Below are 19,633 nucleotides of genomic sequence, written 5' to 3' on the forward strand. Positions count from 1 at the left end.
GAGTTTATATGCATATTAGTTTCAGTTTAGACATTGTTTTCCAGAAATTTATGGGATTCATGGATGGAATATTATACTTTTTTTTCATTATGTCAGTGAAATCGTTTTATTTGTCGGTTTATGTGGCTAATTACATGCGAGGTTGTATTTACAAGTGTACATTCGTATGGTCCTACTGATATGTTCAGTTAAATCTGTTCAGCCCTTAACAGCATTGAGCACAGGAACAAATTGACTTTAGTGTAGTAAAATCTTTATTTGTTATCTAAAGGCTATTACAACAGATTTATGTCTTAATATGGCCAAGCACAATTTACAACCTCTATCAACATGGTTAATACTTGTTATGACTATAACAATGCTTCATAATACGTTAACAGAACAGAGAAAAAGTTAATGACTTGTTTTGATAAGGATATTGTATATTTTACCGGGCAGTAAAAACTGTGTGGGAATATATCTGCCTCCTATCGTGCATGCTCACCACGCAGCGTATTTCCAGTAAATGCTTGCAACCTCAAACCACAAGAGAAGTCGCCTCAGAGCCGTGTTGGGAAAGATGTGTTATATCATAGACGGAGGAATCTTCTCTCGTGGCATGAGTCTTGATCTATCTTAAAAGTGTACAAGAAACACACTGTCCAACATCTCAACATGAAGGATTAGATTAGTGTGATTCGTAAGTACCGTACAATACAATATCTGCTTAAAATACTTCGGTTTTAGCAGGAGCGCGCATGAGATGTTCCCTCTCCGCACGAAAACTCGTTCTGAGTGAGGAAGGAATGCTGCTACATTTATATAGCCTTCTAAAAATAGCTCACCTTTCAGAGCCATCTAAGGGCGGAGTGACAACTGAAAAAAGCCAATGGTGTTGCGCCATTCATTATAACTCCTCCTTTTTATCCTTTTTAGCGCCGCCTTAATTGGACGCAAGTGAAATCATCAACCCTATTTACCTTACATGGTCACGCACACAATTGATTGACATCAAGCCACTCCCACTCCCGGAGCCTTGGCTCGCTCTTCTCACCACTAGACAGCTAGCCCCAGCTACTTGCCTGCTGAAAGCGCAGCGGCTAGGAAAAAAGGCAACCTGGAATTTATAGAGCAAAGATTGTAATCTGGCAATGCGGAAATAGATGGACGTTTCAAGTCAACGAGCTGGCATTCCACTTCTGGACTGAAGACGTGAGAGTTCGTATCAGAGAAAACAAGGATTGCACATCACTTATACCATAAAACTACTATTTTTCTATAGCTTTTCAGAGGACTTCTGCATGTTTGGTTTCACTGGCAGAAAGAGCAATACTTTCTGGCGCACGACAGCCACGGACGGATCAGAAGAATAATTTTTGTTAACCCCTTGTCAAACTAAAGTGGGTTGTGCGTTCCCTTGGATTCAGACTAAACTGTCTTCAGGCGCGCATCATCATGGACGTGTTGGCGAATTACAGTATTTTTCAGGAACTCCAACTCGTGCATGACACTGGCTATTTCTCTGCGATGCCTTCGCTGGAGGAGAACTGGCAGCAGGTGACTGCTTTTCCCTACTCTAACTACTCTCATACTCTGGGTTGTGTTATTTTAAATCACTTGAGCGCTCCGGAGCTGCGCTCGCACGCAGCCCGCGCTGCCTCTCAACTTGAGCAGTGTGGTCGCGCGGTGATGGTTGTTGTGGATGTTCATCATAGTGCGCTTTGTCTAAGTATTCTAGACATACAATAATGTTGGCCAGGCCTATCTGTAACCTCTTTCATCTTCAATATTGCCATGCTCCTCGCAATATATTTTTTTAAGTAGCCTGCTCATGTGAAAAGTATAGTTAAAGATGTATTTGATAGTATAAGCATTTTGAAATGAAATTAGATGTGATGCAAAAAAGGTGCATGGTTTTTAGTGTATTGATCAGAGAATCCTGAGCGGATCGATATGCCCGTCTGTTCGCCGTTCTGTTTGGTTTATTTCTAAATAATGGCAACCTGAGCTCGTGGCACAATAATTGCTAGTCTGCCATATAGGATTTGGGAGGGCGAAGGCAATTTGGGCATGGAAGATAGGCAGTTGACTAATAATAAGAGACTTGTTCTTAAATAATGCATCCGCATCTGTCAGATTACTTGGTGTTTTCAACCCGTGGTACGAGGAACAGCTCCCGATAGTGATGCATAATATATTATCGTAACCGCGCGGATATGCGCGTGAGAGATAAGCGAAAGCAAAGGAAGTGTGTGTAGATGCAGCAAAGAGCTGGCTTTTGGAACCAGACTGGACATCCGATTGCACTTAATGAATCCATAGAAAAAAGGCTGGGATGTTGAAAAGCCGTAAACGCTTGTTTCGGTTACGTTATCACATGTCGCGCTCGACATTACTCATTCATTCAAATGAAGTCATCCGCAGGGCTGGTCACAGCATGAACACGGGCACGCACATGGCCAAGCAAGTGCCCGTGCCAGGCCGTAGCCACTCGCATCCCACTTCTTTGGGTGACTTACTGACACTAATTCGGATGATTGTCCATCTGACTTCAGACTTGATACTGTTTATTTTAAGGCCACTCGGTCAAGAAATCTATACGTCTTATTTTTATTCATAATGAACCCAGCTGTGGTTTATATAGACGGGAAGGTTTTTTGACCAGTGATGAGTATGCGGTGGAGCGCGTGGTGAGAGGAGCGCTCATGAGTCCGCATGCGGTGCTCTTCGCCGCTGTGCGCACGTACCGGCTGGCTCCCTCAACTCATTGCCATTCCATGTGCTCAACTGCGGGAAATACAGCGGGTGGTTATTTATCGGTGGTGTGTGAGTCTGAAAGGGATACAGACCCCCTAAGCCCCCCTTACACACAGACACACCATTTTTTGGTGTTTCAGCTCTCTCTCTCTCTCTCTCTCTCTCTCTCTCTCTCTCTCTCTCTCTCTCTCTCTCTCTCTCTCTCTCTCTCTCTCTCTCTATCTCTCTCTCTCTCTCTCTCTTTCCTCTCTCTCTCACACACACACATACACACACCATCATGTCTCTCTCTCTCTTTCCTCTCTCTCTCACACACACACATACACACACCATCATGTCTCTCTTTCTCGGCCTCTCTCTGTCCACCCTGCACACACACACACACACACACACACACATGCATGGCTGGCATGTGCTAATGGAAAGCTGTGGTCTGGCAGGCCTCATCCCGCCACATTCGGCAGTAATTGGCCGCTTGCTGTCAGACAGACAGACGGGTACGCTCCATCCATCTTTCCTGGCCGTCTCTCAATCACCCCCTCCTCCCCCTTTGTTGTCTCAGAGAACGGTGGTCGCTTCTCATGTCAGTTTGATGTCTTGAAACACACAAAGGGATCACTGCCGTGTTGTTAGCTGCAGTACATAGTTCCTTCATCTGTGTGTGTATCTATATTGTCTGTGTGTATGTTGTGTGTGTGTGTGTGTGTGTGTGTATGTTTGTATCCCCAAAGTTGTCCTGTCTGTTTGGCTAGTTATATATGACAGGTTTGTGAGGGGAAGCATTGATCCTCCCTGTGGTGGGCCTTTCCTTCCCATCCAAAGGCTAGCCATGCCAAGAGAGGAGGAGGAGGGAGAGACACATCGGAGATGGAGACTGAGAGAGAGACAGACAGCGACTCATACGTGGGTGAGAGTCCGAGAGCATGCGGGAGAGTGTGCAGGTGTGCGCGGGTGTCCGTGCACTGTGCTCTCGCTGTGAGTTGTGTGAGACAAAGAAAGAGAGAGAGAGAGACAGGAAGAGGAAGAGAGCGACCAGGGGGAAGCTCGGCCTGGTGATGACGGAGAGGGAAGTGCTCGTCGTCGACCTGCTGGAGCTCATTTCTACTGTTTACTCTCCGCTGGCCAGGGAAACGGACCAGGCCGCACTGCCTGTCCGAGGAGGAGAGAGAATGAGAAAGGGGGGGGGGGGGGGGGGGGGAAACTTGGAAGGGCAAACTATAAATGTCCCATTTGATGGGGCTTGAGAGAGAGGGAGGGTTAGAAAGAGAAAGTGCCAGCCAGCCAGCAAGACAGGTGGATAAAGCAAGTTTTTCTAGTGTAGCGTGCACCGTTAAAGCCTGATGCTTTTACTGGTGCGGATGGCTTGATAGGGCAGCCCTAGATCTGCCAAGGGAAGGTAAACGGCAGCCTTCTCACAGGAGACAAGATGGATGGCCGTGCCGGGGCCCCGGCGAGCGGAGCATGAATCAGACCTTAATGGTGCTGTGTGGCTGAATTGAGTTTCAGCGCTCCGGCTTGGGAGAAGGCTGGAGATGAGGCTGGGGATGAGTCTGGGGATGGGGCCGGGAGGAGGCTGGGGAGAAGGCTGCAGATGAGGCTGGGGATGGGGCTGTGAGGAGGCAAGGGATGAGGTTGGGGAAAAGGCTGGGTGAAGGCATGGGATGAGGCTTGGTGGAGAGGCTGGAGCCTAAGCTGGAGTTACTGCTGAGAGTGGATACAGAGTTGGGGTCTGGGCATGGTTCTATGGTCTGGTAGTGTACAGACAATGGCCGGGGACAGGGATGGAGTTAGGAATTTGGCAGGGTTTGGGGCTGGGGCTCGGGCCAAGAGGCAGTAAAAGTGTATGATGGAGCGCTGGAGGCGACAGGGCCATGATGAAGTCCTCTCAGGCCCCACTGCTCCCCTGCGGGGTCCCTGTGGAGATGATGCTGCTTCTGCCTGGGCTGCCCTGGCCCTGCCTGAACAAAAAGCCCATCTCTCACTGTCATCAAGAGACAGAGGGGATATGTACACAGAGAAAGGGGGGGGGGGGGCGCAGGGATTGAGAAAGAGAGATGGATCGAGGGAAAGAGATACAGATAGATGCGGAGCGTAGAAAAAAGACACAGTGACACAGAGGGATGGGGTGGGGGGGCGGGGGGGTGGGGGGGGGGGGTAGATCGTCGGCTCTCTGTCTGGGGTGGAAAGGATAGATTATTTTGTCAGTGACCCGTGAGAGGGGTTAATTCAAAGAGTATCTGTGTGTGTTCCCCTTGTTGTCTCTACGTCCTCTCCCAGTCACCGCAGTCATGCAAACATAACACCGACATGCATTTAAAAGCAGGCAGTACCAGACGTATATTGTAATACACACAGGCACAGAATCTCATTGGCCCCTCCCCCTCCCTGTCGCCTCTCGGTTGTTCTGATTGGCTGTGAAGGCCAGTGATGGGGAGCAGGTGGGAGGAATGGAGACAGAGACAGTAGAAGTAAACAACACTATTAAAACCCAGGTGAGTCACTTTGCCCAATTAAGCAGCTATACCTGAGAGATGAAGCATGGAGAGGGAGGAGGGACGGACTAGGGGGATGGAAAGGGGAGGGATCTGCTTTTGTTTTTGTGTGTGTGTGTGTGTGTGTGTGTGTGGTTAGTGTCTGGTTATGCAGCTCGTGTGTCCCTGTGGCTCCTCTACTCAGACAGCACCCATATATTTGTGGGCTGCAGTGAAAATGGGTCACTCTGTGCCTCTCTCTCTCTTTCTTTCTATTTTTCTTTTGTCCTCTCTCTCCTCTCCCTTCCTCGTGCCTCGCAGTCCTGTCTCTCACTCTGGGACGTTTTGGGGGGTTTTGTTTTTTTTACTCTCTTCCTTTTTGTTTTCAGAGGGTCTATTTCGGTACCTTCAGGAATTTGAAGCGTCCTCGCTAATTGATTTGTTTTCAGCCGGGCTGTATTTTTAGATCACAAGCACAGTCTCTGGCAGAAATGCAAGCTCCTGATTTCTGCAATAGGAGTCGCAGCAGAAAGAAGTCCTGAAGAGCCCGAGTCCTGAGATGGAGCTGGCCTGGAACATGAGATCACAGAGGAAACATAGCCAGGAGATGTACAACATCATTAAACAAATGTCCGAGTGTCAGAGCTGAGAAGTTGAGCTGAGAGGGAAATCACAGTAGAGAACCAATGCATAGCTTTCATGAATGTTGAAATAGGAGCAGGGTCATGTCATATTTTAGTCATGGTCAGTCCCGCATGCCTGTGCCATCAAAGGGGTGAAGGGTGACATTTAGCTGGTCGGTCTTCGTAGAAGGTCACCAAGGTTGACACATGAGCTCTGAACCCCCTGTGTCCCTCTCTGTGACCTGAATCCCCTGTCCTGTTGCCCCTTTCCACCCTCTTGCGGATGCCCTCTCCTCCTCCTGTCCTCCTGCCCTGCATCTATCTCGCTCCCCTCACCCATTTGACCTACAGAGCATATCCTATCCAAGTGAACTGGGCCATCAAAGGCTCCATCTCTTTTGCTCTCTCTCCATCCCTCTATCAATCGCTTGTTCTCTCTGTCCCTCTCTCCAACTCTCCCCTCTCCCCCCCCCCCCCCCCTCTGGCCTGCAGGCAGCCATCCCTACCATGCCTCTCACAGGGTTCTGAGGCCGGCCCAGGGAAGCCAAGTTTGACAAGATAATGAATTGCCCAGCATGCATATTCCAGCGCTGCTGCAGTTTTTCTGCGCATTTCACAGCCCAGTAACTCTCAGAACAGAGACAAGGGTGGTGGAGAGTGGAGAGGGATCGAGAATGAGAGCACAGAAGAGAAATGTAGAAGGAACGACAGAGAGAGAGAGAGAGCGATAGAGAGAGAGAGAGAGAGAGAGAGAGAGAGAGGGCAGAGGAAGAGTAGGAGGGATGGGACGGGCTGTGGAGCAGGGAAAAGATGAGTGGACAAAACACAGTAACATTTAGAACAGGCTCAGATAGATTTAGGCTACAGCTCAGCCCCCGGCCCCTCCCCCTTACACACATACACACACAAGTTTGACCAAAGTTGGAACCACCACCGGCCTCCACCCATCCCCATAGGTCTTCCGTGAGCAGTGGAGTATGCAAGCATTGGGGGCCTCCGAGGCCGTGTTCTCAGGTCCGGGCAGGTGTGGGTCCACGCTGGGCTGCAGTCTCTCCAGCTGCAGGGCCCTGTCATGGAGAGCTGCTCCGCTGGGCTGGCTCTGCCAAAACTCCTGTTATGCAATCCTCACTGGAGCACAGCTGCTTTCTCACACTCAGACCAGGCTTGGCTGGATGTGCTCCGGGGAGGGAAGAGGAAAAGGAAAAGGAAAAGAAGAGCTGTACAACCCCCCCCCCCCCTCACCCCCACCACCACACCCCACCCCCGTCCCCCCGTCCCCCTCTCAGTTCCCGTCCTGTTCCCCACCAGCCCCCCTGGTCTCTTCTCGCTGGGATAGCCCTAGGGAGAGCTGCGGGGATTACAGTGAGACAGAGCTGCCGTGCTGAGGGACACCCAGACAGACGCACACAAACACACACACACACAAACACAGTTGTGACACAGGGATGGGGGTGAGGAGGGAGTCGAAACACCTGGGTAGTTTTAGTTGTGGTTTTTCGTATTGAGGCTCTGGTTTTTAAAGAGGATGGATTACACTGTGAATTACTGACCCACCCACACACACAGGTAGGACCCACAATTACTAATCATGCTATGCACGCTATGCCCTACACATACACACACGCAAAGAGGTCTTACATATGGTCAGCTGTTTTCAATGGCCCTTTGGACTATGTTTTTGAAACAGACCAGTTAAACACAAAAACCCGTTGGACTAGTTGTGGCAGCTTGTAATGGTAACTCAGCACTATAAAGAGAGCCTCTTATTACTGTCATCACGGTCTCTGCTCAGTGGTCTCAGAGATTTACATGCTCGCTGGGGAAGGTTACCGTGGTAACCCAGCTGTCGCACAATTATCTCACCCTGTAATTGGAGGTGTCTGTCTTTTGGGGCTGACGTACATAGGTATCGCTCACGCCTACACACACAGCGAAGTACTAACTGCTGCATTCCATGACTGACTGACAACACACACACCGACCGACTGACAGCTGGTGGACTCAATGGCTCCTTAGACAGATAGACGGATACATCAGACCTACTCTGATCAGATTGGAGGCCTATATAGCTTAATGGATCTTACGATAGATAAGATAAGATAAGGACTGGACTAAGGATATAGCTGGAGCTAGTACTGGGGCTAGGACTAGGGCTGGGGCTAGAGGTAGGGCTAGTCCTGGCAGACAGCCCATTGCACTACAAAACAGCCGTATTATGCCACATATCCATAAATCTAGAGCGTATTAGGTCAGACATTTCCTGTCTGTGCTGGCCTACTCAGGGATCCTCACCAGAGCCCCACAGGGGATCTCTCCTACTTCCTGGCCTGGGATGACTCAGGGATCTGGGTTCATGATAGCGGTGAGGGTGCACTTCAGGAGAGGACGGCACGCCTGCTGCTGTGTGCCTCTCCAGCATAATGGCTTTCCTGCTGGATGGACTGATGAAGCCGCTGGCCTTGATGAATGGGCTGTGTATCCATCGACATCATCTACTAGACACACACACACCCAGACAAAAAAAACACAGAAAACCTGCGCACGCACACACACACACACACACACACACACCGAGACAAACACATAAACACATGCCTTAACCAGCTGACCTCAATTAGGGCTCAGGCTCTGTGAGCTGAGGCTTTCATGTGCTACATGGGGGAAAGGTTGGGGGGGGGGGGGTTAGTTGTGTGCGGGGGTGAGAGGGGAGTGAGAGGGGGGAGGCTTGTCTCCCTTTGAAGTGGGAGACCCCCTCTACCCACACACAGCTTTGCAAACCATATAAGTTCACTTTGCGCTGGTTAGATTATACACCTCACCTGAACCACTGCACACACTTAAACACACTCGCATGCACACACCCATACACACACTCACACGCACACACAAACCCGCCTCCGCTCCTACGAAATGAGACACATGTCGTACGATTTGTTTGAAGATTTCTAGCTGACTTGCTGGCAAAAAATGAAAAGAGAGAAGGAAGAAAAAATTAAAATCATCGTTGTGGAGAGACAAAGCCATGCAGACATCAGGAGATCTTCACACGATCGATTGAAATAAATTCGCACCCGAGCACAGCTTTGTTTTTTCCCCTTTGTTTCGTTTACGTTCGAGTAATCAACGCGTTCGTGTTATTCTCACCACCTCCTCCCTCTGACTTACCAGTATCTGTGCTTCTTAATGAGAAACCGTCGGAGGAGGACAGGAGCTGAGGTCGGCACATCTTCAGCAGGCTAACCAGACTGAAGGAGCCCCTTCTCTCCTATAGAGGTATATTAGATACGGAACAGCACAGTAAGTACATCAGCTCTAGGTAAGCGGAACAAATGAACTCCGCATAAATGGAGAGAGGGGGGCGAGGGAGGGAGAGAGAGAGAGAGAGATGATAGAGGGCTGTGAAGCCAGGGTTTAGTGTGAAAGCTATAGGCTTGATCTTTGAGGATGAATGGGGCACCAGAGAAGGACATAGTGGAGTGCCTGCCTCACAGGCCCAGATTACACAGTTTAAAGGGATGAATTTTCATTCTTCTCCACACAGCTAATGTACTGTATATCAAATGGATGTCAGGTCTCTCCGCTCTCCCGGAAGGTGAGTTGGTCTCTCCAGCTCATGGCTCCCGTTTAGCGCTGGGGAGAGAAAATCATGTCGGTCACATTGGACAGAGGCCAGCTTTGAACTGTAGGACAGAGAAGACTGGAAGCTTGCAGGAGCGCTGAGTTCAGGAGCTCTGTAGGGCATGGTTGCACACATACAATTATGCCTAACTGCCTAGCAAACACAAGTATGCCTACACATCAAATGTATCACCATTGTAGATTCCCAGTCTAAAAGAACACTGGCATGCCAGAAATTGCTCCAATATTATTTCTTATTGCTACAATATTATAGGCTATTCAAGGTTATTTTCAGTAAAGTGCTTAACGTGAACCTACCGCATGAAAACATGACACAGGGACAATTACAGGCCGCTCATAGCCAGTGTGGCTAACAGGCTCAGAACAAAAGACTTACCTTCCTGAGACACACGCACACATCCACACACAGATGTATACACAAACACACACACCAACACAGTAAGAGGTGGGATAATTCGGGGAGTAGAGGGGTAATTACAGCGCCGCTCTACAGATGATTGCGTGTGGACGTCAGAACGCTGATTATGAGAGATCAAGAGGTTTTTCACTGGTGGAGATGGAACTAGGAAGGAGGGGGAGAGACGGGGAGAGGAGGAGTGGAGGAGAGCGGGCACGGAGAAGGAGAGAGGGAGTGGAGGAGGCGAGGGGGAGTGGAGGAGGGGAGGGGGAGTGGAGGAGGGGAGCAGGAGTTGCGGAGTGGGGGAGTGGAGGAGGAGAGAGGGGAGTGGAAGACGAGAGTGGGAGGATAGGAGGAGAGAGCGAGTGGAGGAGAGAGGCAGCGGAGGAGGAGAGAAAGAGTAGGAGAAAGGGAGAGGGGAGAGGGGAGGGGGTGCTACTAGAAATGGAGAGGGGTTCATTTGTCTGGGAGCTTCTCAAGTGACTGTCAAAGCCCACCCCACACTTCCACCCACCCAACCACTTCCCCCCTGCCCATGGGAGGAGGCGGAAGACAGGAGAGAGAGAGAAGAGAGAGAGAGAGAGGAGAGAGAGAGAGAGAGAGAGAGAGAGAGAGAGAGAGAGAGAGAGATGCATCTTTATGCATGAGCCTCCAAGTCTTGTCAGTCGATGGAGAGGTAGCTCCACTCAGTGCTTTGATTAACAGCCGGGGAGCAGACAGTCATTTTTTCCACACACTTGCATACTCCCAGACGCACACAGTCCCCCATCTCCTTCTCTCCTTCCTCCCTCTCTGGCTCCAGCCAGCCCTTTCTCCTCCTCTCGCCTCTTCTCTGCTCAGGTGAGCTGTGAGTAAAGCAAAAGCATTCAGTATTCTACACCTGAGCATGGAAACCCAGAGTTGAGCGCAGCACACACTCATACATAATAGATCATGTTCTTATTGTTGTTTTTAAATAGCTCTAAGCACAGCTTCGGAGGTGTCTTAGAGACCTCTGAAAGAGAGAGCGAGAGAGTGTGAGAGACAAGGAAGAAAGAGAGAAAGAGTGTGGGTGAGAATAACTGAAACTGAAGGGCATGTCTACTGAGAGAGAGAGGCGTCTCATGTTTATTCAACAGCTCCCGGGATGGGAGGGGGTGGTTAGACTCCCCACGCTACGCTCTCTCTCTTTTTTTTCTTCCCTTCCTCCCTCTCTCTCTCTCTCTCTCTCTCTCTCTCTCTCTCTCTCTCTCTCTCTCTCTCTCTCTCTCTCTCTCCTCCTCTCTCTCTCTCTCTCTCTCTCTCTCTCTCTCTCTCTCTCTCTCTCTCTCTCTCTCTCTCTCTCTGAACTTGACCTTCGGGATATTCCGTCTCTAAAAAGGCCAGCCAGACCTGACAGCTTCCATATGGTAATATGAATCATAGGATCTTGTCCACATATATCAGGTGCTCTGCAGGTTGAAAATCCCCGCCAGTTCAAGAGGGACAAGTGAAATGTTGGCAACAGACATGTTGACCATACAAGTCCAATTTTGACTTCCTGTCACTGTCCTGTGGTAGAATCCAGGATGTTATTTTATGAGATTTTTAGAAGGCTCAGTTAGGATAGGCGTGTTGTTGACACACAGGGTGTTTCAAGGACAGATGGTCTGTGTGTAGCTTAGGAGAGGGTGTCACCATGATTCACATGAGCACACACCTGTTGCTTAGGCACATGAGATCATTTGTTTGTTTTCATATCAGCAGAGAATGATGAAAGGGCACTGGATGGACACACACAACCAGACACACTGGACACACTGAGGGCTAGCTAACAGCTGGTAGGTTAGGGTCGGTTCCCATTCGGAAGGAGCATATGTCCTCTGTAAGACCTTGAGCTGGAACTCCACGAGCCCTCTGACTCCCAGACTAAACAGTTCTTCTAAAGAGTGAACTAATAGTTGATATCAGACCAGAAGGCCATATTCAGCTGACTCTATACCAGCCTGTGAAAGTGGGAAGTTGAGCATTCGCAGTCTGTTATGTGTTTGTTTGTGTGTACACGTGAAGAGGGAGATGGAGAGATGTCAGAGATAGGGAGAGGTAGAGGAAGAGCGATGCATTTGCATGCAGGGTTGGATGTTGTTTCTGGGACGGCCGCGTGACCTGGCTTAGATCCAGACTCCCATTGTGTCAACTCCAGAGTTTGATATGCCAGCACGCTTTTCACGTTCGCATTATCTCTCTTTCTCTGCCCCTCTCTCTCTCTCTCTCTCTCTCTCTCTCTCTCTCTCTCTCTCTCTCTCCTCTCTCTCTCTCTCTCTCTCTCTCCCTCTCTCTCTCTCTCTCTCTCTCTCTGTCTCTCTCTCTCTCTCTCCCTCCCCCCTTTCCCCATGTCTTTCACTGTATTCGGAGCTGGCACAGACTTGCCAGCTCTCTGCTTGGCTTGTAGCTCCCACGCACTGCCCAGTAAATGGATGGCGAGAGAATAAAAAGCGCAGATGCCCGTCTGGCGCGCGTTCAAGGAGCGAGCGGGTGCCACTCAGTGCTTGGCCCACTGCATGATGGGGCAAACATAGCTCTCGTCACAAACATACAAAAAGGAGGAGCCTGAGGCATGCGAGTGTGTGTGTGTGTGTGTGTGCCGTGCGTGTGACATCATCTGCAGTGTTGTGGGTTTCGACAGAGGCACAGGAAGTGTGTGTTTGCGTGTGCTGACTGCCAGAGCCTAAGATTGTGAGCGTGGCCTCGACGGCGTCCGCAAGGCTTCCCAAGATATCCGCCAACCAGCTTCCCCCCCCCCCCCCCCCCTCCGTTCTGTCAAATTTCAGGAAACCCTGCCCTTCTTTCCACCCCCTCCTCCTCCGCACTCCTCTCCCACCTGGACTGACGCCAGCCCCCCCCACTCCCCCTTTCATCAGCCCCTCCGGCCGCCGCCGTGACAATTGCCACGGTTGCCGTTTGCCCTGGCGACGGTTGCTAAGTCGTTGGTATGGCCATGTTGTATTGTGGGGCAAGCCCTGCCCTCAGACCCCTGGCTGTGTGTTTGTGGAGCTGAGGCAGGTGGCATACTGTACCGCGCTCCAGATTTAGACTTTGGCTCTGCAGGGCCGCTGAGCTGTCCTCTCCTCCCTCCTCTCTCTTCTCCTCCCTCTCTCCTCTCCTCCCTTTTTCCTCCCTTCATCCTTTCTCTTAATCCAAAACCTGCTCTGCTGCGAAGCCCACCTGGTCTAATGAGCTGCAGGCATGAACCACCTTTACCTGAGACTAATGACAGATACTATATGGTGTGTGCGTGTACTGTGTGTGTGTGTACTTTGTGTGTACTTTGTGTGTACTTTGTGTGTACAGTGTGTGTACTGTGTGTACAGTGTGTGTGTGTATGTGTGTGTGTGTGTGTGTGTACTGTGGGGAGGAGACTCCTAGTCTTCCGCACGGTCTGTGAGCAGCCCAGTAAATGGGTCACATGCAGAGCGGAGAGGGAAGGACGACCTTGGGAATTTGTCCTGTTCTCTGCCAGACACACTCTGTCTCCGGGATGGTTTTCTTTTGTCGCAGAAAGACGAGACCGAGTCTTTGTCATTTATCCGTTATCTCCCTCTCACCGCCATTCACTTCCTGAAAGGTGGCAAGGCATGATGGGAACTCTGCTCGAGAGGTGGGAGGTTCTCTCGGGGCTCCTCGACCCTGGTTCAACACCTGGTCGTCGCTGACAAGCCCCTCTGTTGCCCTGGGATGGAGGCTGGGGGAGAAGGGGGGACATGGGGGGGGGGGTTGTTGTCGCTGTGGTTTTGTTGTTGTTGTTTTGGTGGTGGTGGTGGTGGTGGTGGTGTGGAGAGGCTGTCTGGCTGAGAGTTCTCTAAGTGAGCGAACTGGGAGTGTGAGCCATCGCCAAGCTGTGCTATGTGGGTCGGATGCTATTTTAATCTGCAATGTTTCCGGGAATACCTGAGGGAATAACCTAGTGCTGCAGGATGGGGGACATTGGTGTGTGTGTGTGTTGCTTTGTGTCGCTGAGTTTGTGCGTGTATTGTGCTATTTGTGTCTCCCCTTGTGTCTCCAATAGTCAACTTTGTGCCGATGGGTGCATAGAAGACACTGCATTTTGGTTCCTAAATTCTCAGTGTGTGTGTGTTTGTGTGTACGTGTTTATGAATGCACGTGTGTGTGTCTTTGTGTATTGGGTTCAGTAGAGCAGTTCACATGCACTCACTCACCACCCATCTGAATTATTTAAGCGTGAGCTGCAGCTCACAGAGCGTCTCAGGGGGGGCGAGAGAGGGATGGAGGGACGGGAAGGAGAGAGGGATGGAGGGAGAGAAGGAGAGAGGGATGGAGGGAGAGAAGGAGAGAGGGATGGAGGGAGAGAAGGAGAGAGGGATGGAGGGAGAGAAGGAGAGAGGGATGGAGGGAGAGAAGGAGAGAGGGATGGAGGGAGAGAAGGAGAGAGGGATGGAGGGAGAGAAGGAGAGAGGGATGGAGGGAGAGAAGGAGAGCCTCAGGAGAAGGAGAGTCCTCCCTCAAGAGGACTTCCCGCAAAGAGGGTCTCAGGCTCCATTTGCTTGCCTCGTCTACACACGCACACACACACACGCTCACACACGCCTACACACACACTCTCTCACACACGCGTTCACACTCTGTGCTCAGCACCTGTGAGTCATCCCTCCCTTGCCCTGTGCTTTCCAGCACGGCCAGTGAGATCACAGGCTTCCTCAAAATGCAAAAGTCCTCAGAGTGAGAGCAGCCACCACGGGGTAGACAAACACTGATCCTTGGGTTCCCAGCGCAATGTTGGTGTGTGTGAGCTGTGTGTGTGAGCTTTGTGTGTGTATAGTCAGAGATGACTCCTCCAACCTTTGCAGATTTTCCTAGCACTGCACACATCTTTGCATCGACACCAGAGGCACCCACTCTGACCTTGACGGAGAGAGCGGCGGAGGAGGAGAGGGGAGGAGTGGCGCGTGGGAGGACAACTGAAGAGGGGTGAAGGTGGGAGGTGTTGTGGAGTGGTAAAGGCTGAAAAGAGTAGTTCGAGAGTTGGAGTGTGTGCGTATCTGTGTTCCCCCCTCCCCCTCCCCCCCATGAGGCAGACAGGTGTGTGTGACAGCAGGGGCTTGTGGCGTGACAGCCCCTACCTGCCAGCGGGGGAGGAAGGCGCCTTAAGCCCCCACCGCAACGGAAGCTCCTTCACGTCCTCTCGACATGTCTGCCACGCACTCTCTCACCGGATGGCCCGCCCTCGCGCCAGCCCTCGCACACTCTTACGCCAGCCTTACATGTGCCGTTCGCTCACACTCGCTCACACTCGCTCTCACGGGCGCGCGCGCATCGTGTAACCCCGGGTGACGGAGAGGCTCTCTTACACCTGTGTTGCAGCATCTATACCTTGGTTACCTACTATGGTTCGCTCGCAGACACACACACAGACACACGCTGCCGCACACTGCACTCACACAGAGGCCGGGGCTCACCGTGACCTGTCGTGTTGGGTGGCCCCTGGAAGAGGTAAGGTTAGCCCATACTGGGAGCCTCTTTTGTAGTCAGAAACTAATGGAGTGCAGAGGCATTCATCAGCCTCCTGTTAGCTCTGCCCATTGTGTCTGTGTAGCAGCCCTGTCCGCTGCTAGTAATTGGGTTCAAAGTGCCTCCACTGTAAAAGCCTGCGTGGGAGGGAGACTGGAAGGAGGGGGGCGAGAGAGAGAGAGAGAGAGAGAGAGAGAGAGAGAGAGAGAGAGAGAGAGAGAGAGAGCAGGAGAGAGAGAGAGAGGGGGGGGGGTTATAGGGGTTGAAGGGGTGTCTGGGTTTATGTTTTGGGTTGCAGGGGGAGGCAGTGGGGGAGGGGGGACTCCATTTTGATGATGATTTCATCCCTCCATTTCAAATCTCAGGTGACCTCACTCTCTGGGCCAGCTGCAGAGGTGGAGGGGGGAGAGTGGGAGGGAGGGAGGGAGGGAGGAATGAGGTCATTGTTCGATGTGAGCATGCGTGGCTCTGAGATCATGGATATGTCTTTATATGTGGTGTGTGTGTGTGTGTGTGTGTGTGTGTGTGTGCGAGGAAGAGAGAGAGAGCGTATGAAAGAAAGAGACAGGCTGGGGATGATGTGTGATCAAGAGGAAGATCTGTTATGCATTTATTAATGACCCATGTGCTCAATGCTTTGTATTTGTATGTCTGTACACGACTATGGGGACAGATGAGTCATCTGTGTGTGTGTGTGTTTATCTTTGTAATCTACTGTCCTTATTGGTCATTGGGACACGGTACAGTAGATCCTTTGTGTTCCATATCTCCCCTCCTCCCCCCAGATGAGACGTGTCCAGAGGGTGGCGGCGATGGCCGGGGTGTGTTTGTTTGCGGTGTGTCAGATGGGAGGGCCTGATAGCCTGCCTGCTGGAGAGGAGAGGACAGGACAGGGATGGATGCACTGATTGAGGCGTCACATGGAACCAGACAGCCGCATCCGGGGGCACGAGACGCCTCGTTTGCACGCTCTCCCCTGTTCTCTTCTCGTGTTGTCGTCGTGGTCACCGTGGCGATGCATTGGGTTTGAAAGGATTTTCGACTGATCTGGATCTGGATCTCAGACAGCAGCTCAGAAGACCTCCTGTGTCCTCAAGTGAGCGCCTGATCCCTTCCTAACCTCTGCTCAACCTCTGATCTCTCAGCTGCCTTATGTTTATACCAGAGACTACAGGCCCACCTCTGAGAGAAACACACACACACGCACGTGCACAAACACACACTCTGATTAGATACCGTTGACAATCAAAGAGAGCCTCAAGCAGCTCATCGTATTTGGGAGACCCAGGTCAGTCTGGGGCTGGGAGATACAGCGTCCTGTCGACAGACTGCCTGCCTGTCTGATGAGCCTGTTCACCAGAGCAGCCACAGCCTTGTCCCCGAGTGCATCCACAGCCAAGTCCCCGGCATCCCTCCCTCCTCTGAACCAGGAGCCTGAGGCGGGGACCCTCAGAGGACCACGCCAGAGGCCTGTCTGCCTGTGGCACCGTCTACCTTCCCCTCTGAAACCGAGAATAACAAAGAGGGAGCGAGAGAGAGCGAGAGAGAGAGAGAGAGAGAGAGAGAGAGAGAGAGAGAGAGAGAGAGAGAGAGAGAGAGAGAGAGAGAGAGAGAGAGAGAGAGAGAGAGAGAGAGAGAGAGAGTGGAAAAAGGGGAGGGAAAGGGTTGAGGGGTTATTGTCGTCTAGTTTAAAGTGCAGCTGTGCTCAGCCTTCATAATCGACCTCTCTGAGAGACGATTAAAACAGAGGGACCGAGGTACCGGGCTTCCGAAAAAGCCATCTTCGGAAGCACACTCCAGTTAGCCGCCGCAATTACCCATAGTGTCTAACCTGGTGCTGTGAAATTGGGTGGGAGCGAGCTTGCCTGTGTTTCTGCGGGTTATCTCAGCAGCCAGGCTGGCCAGCCTTCGCCTATCTCTCTGAGGTGACCCCCCTCGCAACGACGAGCGGTAAACTTGTTTAATTTTTTAAGCGGCTTTGCTAATCTGCGTTCTTCATTTTGTTTTGTGAGGGCTTTGGTGCATGAAAAATCCCCCCCGCAGCACAAAGACTTGTGATGGTGCTGCCGGGGTTAGATGTTGGGGGGTGGGGAGGCTGGGAGAGAGGGGAGCATGGAAAAATGGAGAAAGAGAATGAGGCATTCAGGGTTACGTGAGTTTTGGTGTGTGATTATCCTCTTATTCCCTCACATGGCCATATCTGGAAACGCAAGATGTAGATTGTGCAGACGGCCCCGAGACAGTGATCCCCTGACTGGGTCTGGCCTGCCTACGCTCGCCCATGGTGACCCTGGTCTGGAATGTGTTTGGATCTGCCTGTGTGTGCATGTGTTTTTGTTTCTGTGTGTGCGTCTGTGTGTGCGTATGCGTCTGTGTGTGTGTGTGTGTGTGTGTGTGTGTCTTATCAGCATGTGGGTAGCCACCAGAGCATGGCTGCCAGGTGGTGTTGCATAACAGAGGCCTGGTCTGACTCAGGGCACAGGCATGGCATACTCCGACACACACACACACAGACACACACACACACACATACCCGTACACACACTAACACTTACACACACACACACACACACACACCCGTAAAGGCGCTTCCTGCCCAAAGTTGTCATCCTACCTGGACAATTTCCTCCCCCATTTCCTTTCAGTCCATGGGGCATATAGCTGCGTCCCATCCATTTCAGGGACAGGAAACCAGCTCAGATGAGAGGAATGCATTTCCTGTTGCTCTCATCCTGCTGCAGCTGTCATCGCGCTCTCTATCGACAGGGCACATCCGGCAAAAGGGGACAAAGGGGCAGTAGATACATATATCTCAGAAGCACAGTGTGTGAGCGGCCGTGAAACCCCCCCCACTCACACTTCTCAGACCGTTAAATCTCCCCCCGTCCCACACACACACACACACACTGTCCAGGCCTTCAAAAAAACTCCCCCCAGTCACACACATAACTTCCCAGACTGTAAAAACTCCCACAGTCACACACACACACACACACACACACACACACACACATGGCTCATGCCTAAAGGAAACCGGGGTTGATCCTTGTCCTCTCCCCACCCCCATGCTGTAACGCTGCTCTCTATCCTGCTGACCTCACATCTGCACATGCACGTCTTGAGCTCTCCATTTGAGGAAACCGGATTGTTCCTACAGCCATCTCTAAACAATGTCCGCCGAGCGAGTCAACATCCTTGTTTACTGTGAACAAATGGGATCAGGTCGGATATGGATCAGCGATACTGTGCTCAGGCGGTATCGCTCCCTCTGCCAGCCAGTCAGAATCTACACAGCGACACGGTGACGCTCATTTGACGAGTTGCATTTGATCCCTCAAGTGTCCCCTCAGTGACCCGCGTCACAACGTGCTTTAGGGGAACGTGCCTTGGTAAACAGAAACGGAGCGCCGATCACACACACTCAGGCCAACACACGCACACACTCAGGCAAACACACACACTCAGGCAAACACACACACTCACGCAAACACAAATACTCCACCTGGCGCTGAGACCTAGCGTGGTTTCAGTGAAAGATTACCCTGTCATCCTCCTCTCAGCCTCATCATGTTGTCCCAGTCACATCTTATGTCACTGCCTACCCTCTCTCCCCCAGTCGTATTAGTGTGGCGCGTACTGTAAATGGCAGGAATAGATGCTGGCTCGTGTCCCAGAACCTAGACACTATCCAGAAGTGAACCCGGAGCTCTCTTGGACATGTTCAGGGTTGTAGGGTCTAGTAGAGCTGGGGATTAGATCTGTGAGTGTGGCTGGGACTGAAGCTCCAGAGTTCAGCGAAGGAAGGCCTTTCGGCTGTGGAGCTCAGCTGTGGGCTGAGGACGGTGGTGTAGTTGAGGTTGCGTTAAACCATGTCGAGCAGGCGGAGGATGTGTTGTGCTGTCTTTAAATGCTGTGTACCGCTGGCCCGCGGCCCAGCTCGTCCAGGCTGCTAGGGGAGCGCTGCTGTCAGTGAAATAGAGTCTGTGATTGAAGGAGCAGGTCCTATCAGTCAGAGCCTCTGCCTGGAACCCAGCGCAGTGTAACCTGAGATCTCAATACATCACCCAGCCCAGAGCACTTGTCTGTGAAACAAAACACTTCCACCCTCTCTGCTCTCTGCTCGCTCTCTTTCTCCGTTCTGTCTCCTTTCTCTCGCTCCTCTCCTCTCTCTCGTTCTCTCTCTCTGCAGTTCACCTCGCTCTTGTATCCCTGAAACACTTTTGCTCCGTCTGCCTATGTTATCTCTCCATGGCTGTCCCTGCGTCTCTACCCCAGCCATGCTC

General features: G+C 51.4%; 1 protein-coding gene across 1 annotated transcript in view; it reads left to right on the plus strand.

The window, feature by feature from the left end:
- The first annotated feature begins 1,056 nt into the window (after window positions 1-1,056).
- Window positions 1,057-19,633, plus strand: part of LOC134017335 (Krueppel-like factor 7) — a 40,073-nt gene continuing 21,496 nt past the window's right edge. Inside the window, exon 1 of the mRNA XM_062456842.1 lies at window positions 1,057-1,536. Coding sequence (XP_062312826.1) covers window positions 1,435-1,536 — 102 coding nt within the window. The 5' untranslated portion in view covers window positions 1,057-1,434. The remainder of the gene's footprint in view (window positions 1,537-19,633) is intronic.

The sequence above is a fragment of the Osmerus eperlanus genome, chromosome 3 (assembly GCF_963692335.1).
Source record: "Osmerus eperlanus chromosome 3, fOsmEpe2.1, whole genome shotgun sequence".
Taxonomy (NCBI): domain Eukaryota; kingdom Metazoa; phylum Chordata; class Actinopteri; order Osmeriformes; family Osmeridae; genus Osmerus; species Osmerus eperlanus.